We start from the raw sequence: 4214 nt of genomic DNA, 5'->3' as shown, positions 1-4214 counted from the left end.
GCCCACTATACCAAGACATCAGAGACATATACTTCCCACAAATTGCAAACACCCAAAGAGACTTTGAAAACATGGACAATAACTCAAAACTCCCATACCTACTGGGAGAAATACAAGAATGTGCAAACACAGCAGCAAGATGTGTGAGCTGCTGTGACAAGAAAAGGACATCCAGCGGAATACAACCACCATAAAGACTGTACAAGAAAATCCGTCTGTAATGTACTGATTCCTTTTGTTTTCTCTGTTTGATTGTTTTGTTTTGTTTGGCTTTGGCAATGTAAACGTATGTTTCCCATGTCAATAAAGCCCATTTGAATTGAATTGAATTGAGAGACAGACAGACAGACAGACAGACAGACAGACAGACAGACAGACAGACAGACAGACAGACAGACAGACAGACAGACAGACAGACAGACAGACAGACATACAGACAGACAGACAGACAGACAGACAGACAGACAGACAGACAGACAGACAGACAGACAGACAGACAGACAGACAGACAGACAGACAGACAGACAGACAGACAGACAGACAGACAGACAGGCAGACAGACAGACAGACAGACAGACAGACAGACAGACAGACAGACAGACAGACAGACAGACAGACAGACATACAGACAGACAGACAGACAGACAGACAGACAGACAGACAGACAGACAGACAGACAGACAGACAGACAGACAGAGAGAGACACTTTCAGACTTACACATCATCTGAGCAGACAGGCAAAGTGACACAGATGACCCCCGTCCCCGTGGCCCCTCCTCCCTGTGGCCTCTCCTCCCCCTGGCCCCTCCTCCCCCTGGCCCCTCCTCCCCACTGAGTGACACTGCTTCACAACATACAGACACATTACTGTACTCTAACCCTAACCCTAACCCTAAACCTGAGCGAGGGAGAGAGATGGGCACTTTACACAGCTCTGAGAGTGGAGAAAGAAAGCAAAAAGGAACGAAGCAAAAGTGGAACGAAGCCGAAGTGAGTACAACTGCATGTCTTGTACCTGAAGGTAGCCGCCTTCCATGTTGTGTGCATTGGGCGAGATCCTGTGTGCCTATAGATCTCGTGGTTGGTTGTCGTGGAACTTAATATTTTCATAATGGATGTTACCTAAACATTTAAGTTATATTTGAATGTTCTTGAATTGTATGTGACATATTTGTGACAATAGGCAAACATCTACAGTAGACACAAAACAGATCCAACTGTAAATGCTATATTATGACTGTGCCCAGTGTGGACCCACAGTGGCTTGCAGTACATTGACACAATGTCCCTGTTTATGTATAGTACTACATCATATTTAAAAAGGACCACTGCATTGACACAACACTGGAGCATTACCACAACATGTGTGAATGAGAGGAAAGGCAACTTTTAAAAGAAGTGGGGCCTTTTGGTACATCAAACATGTGTTCACTAGTGCTGTCAGGCCATTACAAAAATGTATCTAATTAATTACAGGATTTGTAATTAATTAATCAAATTAATCGCATTTTAATCGCATAACCATTTTATGCCTGATATTCTATATTCTATAATCATATTTCAAATTGCATGTGTCCGGATGGCAGAATGCAGTACTGTATCTACAGAACCTTTTGTTTAATCATCTTCCATCTATTAATTTACTTAGATTTTTCAGGTCTGGTCAATTTTAGCATGGAGTTATTCACAGTCAAAGATAAAAAATTGTTTTTATTGATATTCTCATTTGGTTCATTACAATTTACTCAAGCCTAGTAACAGACACATTATTTCTGACACTGAGAATACATTCCCTGAGATCCATAGATGTCCCTAGAATCAGCTACCAAGAACATGCAAATGGACCATATAAAAAAAAGTCTGTACATTTTTTGTAATTAATTTTGAGTTAATTTTCATAACGCGATAATTTGCTGTGTAATTAATTAATCTAATTAACGCGATAAACTGACAGCCCTAGTTTTCACATGACAATGATTAATGTAAGTGCACATTGTCTATACAAAAATAAAAAAAAATAATATGAGCCAAATAAATTTCCATTTTGGTTCCAGGTCTTTGGAGGAGTAACCTACTCTGGAAATGTTTTTTTCTTCTCTGTTTCTCGTTGGACTTGTTATGTTGAAAGCTGCTCTGGGAGTCGGCTTCCGGAATGTCCCTGTTGTTGTTCATAATATGAGTCAAAGACATTTCCACTTTGGTTCGGAGGAGTTACACCTCATTTACACCTCTCTGTTTCCCTATTCTCCTCTAGAAGCCAGAGTCTTCTAACGAGATGGATGCCCTGGTCTCGCAACTCCAGGAAGACAACCTGCAGCTAAAGCAGCGAGTGGAATATGTGAGAAACAAAGCTTGGTGTATATCTTTTTCACTCAATACGCTAAGACAACAAAGCAAAGGACATACACAGCAGGTTCAGAACGGAGTCTAAACCACCCTCTCTCCTCTACGCCTTCTTTTCAGCTGGAATCTTTGAACACTAATTGGCAGAAGTACGAATCGAGTCGAGATGAGTACGTTCAAGGCGAGTGCGGGAGGCTGGGGAGACAGCTGGAAGTGACACTCACACAAAACAAGGAGCGGATCCAGACACTGGAACAGCAGGTCAGACTGCCATTTAAATCTACATTCTTGAACGGTCAGGAGGTTAACTTTTTCACTGCCACGTGTGTCAAAGGGTTAACCCTTTCACTGCGACAATACAGAAGGTTAACCATGTCACTCCTACGCGACAAAGGGTTAACCGTCTATAGTGTGGTAGTGAAATGGTTAACCTTCTGTAGTGTGGTAGTGAAAGGGTTAACCTTCTGTAGTATGATAGTGAAAGGGTTAAAAAATAGATATAAATAGATAACTTTAAGAGACAGTAAGTGAAATAAGTGAATGACGTGCCTCTCTCCTTCTCCCTCCTCCAGGTCCTCATCTACACCGAGGACTTTGAGACTGAGCGTGCCGACAGAGAGAGGGCACAGGGACAGATCCAGGAACTGAGGGACCAGGCGGTTTATTTGGCACACACCAGGGCACACAGTGACATGCGGGACCAAGTGGAACCAAGTGTCTCGGCTGCAACAGCAGCTGCACACACAGGTGAGGAGGACATTATATACTGTGTTGTGGAAGTCAAAGGAAGAGGCGATGCAGGTTTCCTTCAGGTTCCTTCCAACTTTATTCAATGGCAAACCACCCCGTACACACACTTACCACTGCCCTATATCTCCTCCCCTGTGACCCTTCAACTCTGGAGTGAGAGACTCCCTCAATGTGACACCACACAGGCCCTCCCCCGAACACCCAGAGTAGACATACCCTGCAACCCCAACCCATACAAAAACCCCAAAGTACTCAGCCCCTCGTACGAGGCCTGACCACATGAGGGGAAGGGGGAAGGGCACGAGCCGGTGGCTGTCTGCGCCGGCGGCGAGGCTGGACTGGGGGAGAGGCAGGCGCCGCTGCCGGGGTAGAGGCAGACACGGGCCGCGAGCTTGTGGCAGGAGTGGGGTTGGGTGGACGGCCGCGCTGTCGGGGCTGAGCCAGCTCCACTGGCCCGTCTGGGGTCACATGTGCAGGCTTCAAACGGTCCACCGATATCCGCTCCTGAAGCCCCCCTCTGTCCACCATAAAGCTCTCGGGTCCCGCTTCCAGGACCCGGAAGGGCCCATCGTACGGAGCCTGGAGTGGAGAACGGTGGGCATCGCGGCGGATGAACGCGTACGGGGCTGACATCAAGTCCTTGGGGATGCAGGACAGGGGAAGACAGTGATGTGCGGGCACGGGAGCGAAAGTGCTGGCGGCGTCGCGGACGGCCAAGCAAGGAGGAGCAGCTGACCAGGGGGCCGTGGCACCTGGGAGGGACTCCCAAGGGACTCTTAGCGGCTGACCCACGGGCAACCCAGGTGGAGATGAACGACGCCCGAGCCACGTCTGCCGATGTAGTGGATGAGAGGGGCACAGCCTCCGGCCACCTGGTGGTCCTGTCCACCATAGTTAGTAGGTGAGGGAACCCCTGGGAGGGGGGCAGCGGACCCACCAGGTCCACGTTGACGTGATCAAAACGTCTCTCCGGGATGAGAAATGGCCCCAGCGGGGCCTTAGTGTGCCTTGGCGCGCTGGCACGCTACACAAGAGGCTGCCCACCCCTTGACGTCCTTCCTGAGGTCCGGCGAGACGAACTTGGCCCCCACCAGCTTAACCGACGCCTTCACCCCCGGGTG

General features: G+C 48.0%; 1 protein-coding gene across 1 annotated transcript; it reads left to right on the top strand.

Moving 5' to 3' along the window:
- Positions 1 to 918: 918 nt before the first annotated feature.
- LOC311248567 (uncharacterized protein) lies at positions 919 to 3986 on the top strand (the record flags this gene model as incomplete). The annotated part of the gene is made up of 6 exons (XM_084339430.1): positions 919 to 990; positions 2255 to 2338; positions 2464 to 2604; positions 2916 to 3090; positions 3626 to 3711; positions 3897 to 3986. Coding segments are annotated over exons 2-6 (555 nt in total), but the record flags the coding sequence as incomplete, so codon positions are not given.
- Between the last annotated feature and the right edge of the window lie 228 nt (positions 3987 to 4214).

Source organism: Notolepis coatsorum, assembly GCF_963971535.1.
Source record: "Notolepis coatsorum genome assembly, contig: SCAFFOLD_2844, whole genome shotgun sequence".
NCBI lineage: Eukaryota > Metazoa > Chordata > Actinopteri > Aulopiformes > Paralepididae > Notolepis > Notolepis coatsorum.
Note: the sequence above shows the minus strand (reverse complement) of the source record. Positions and strands in the feature narration are given on the sequence as shown.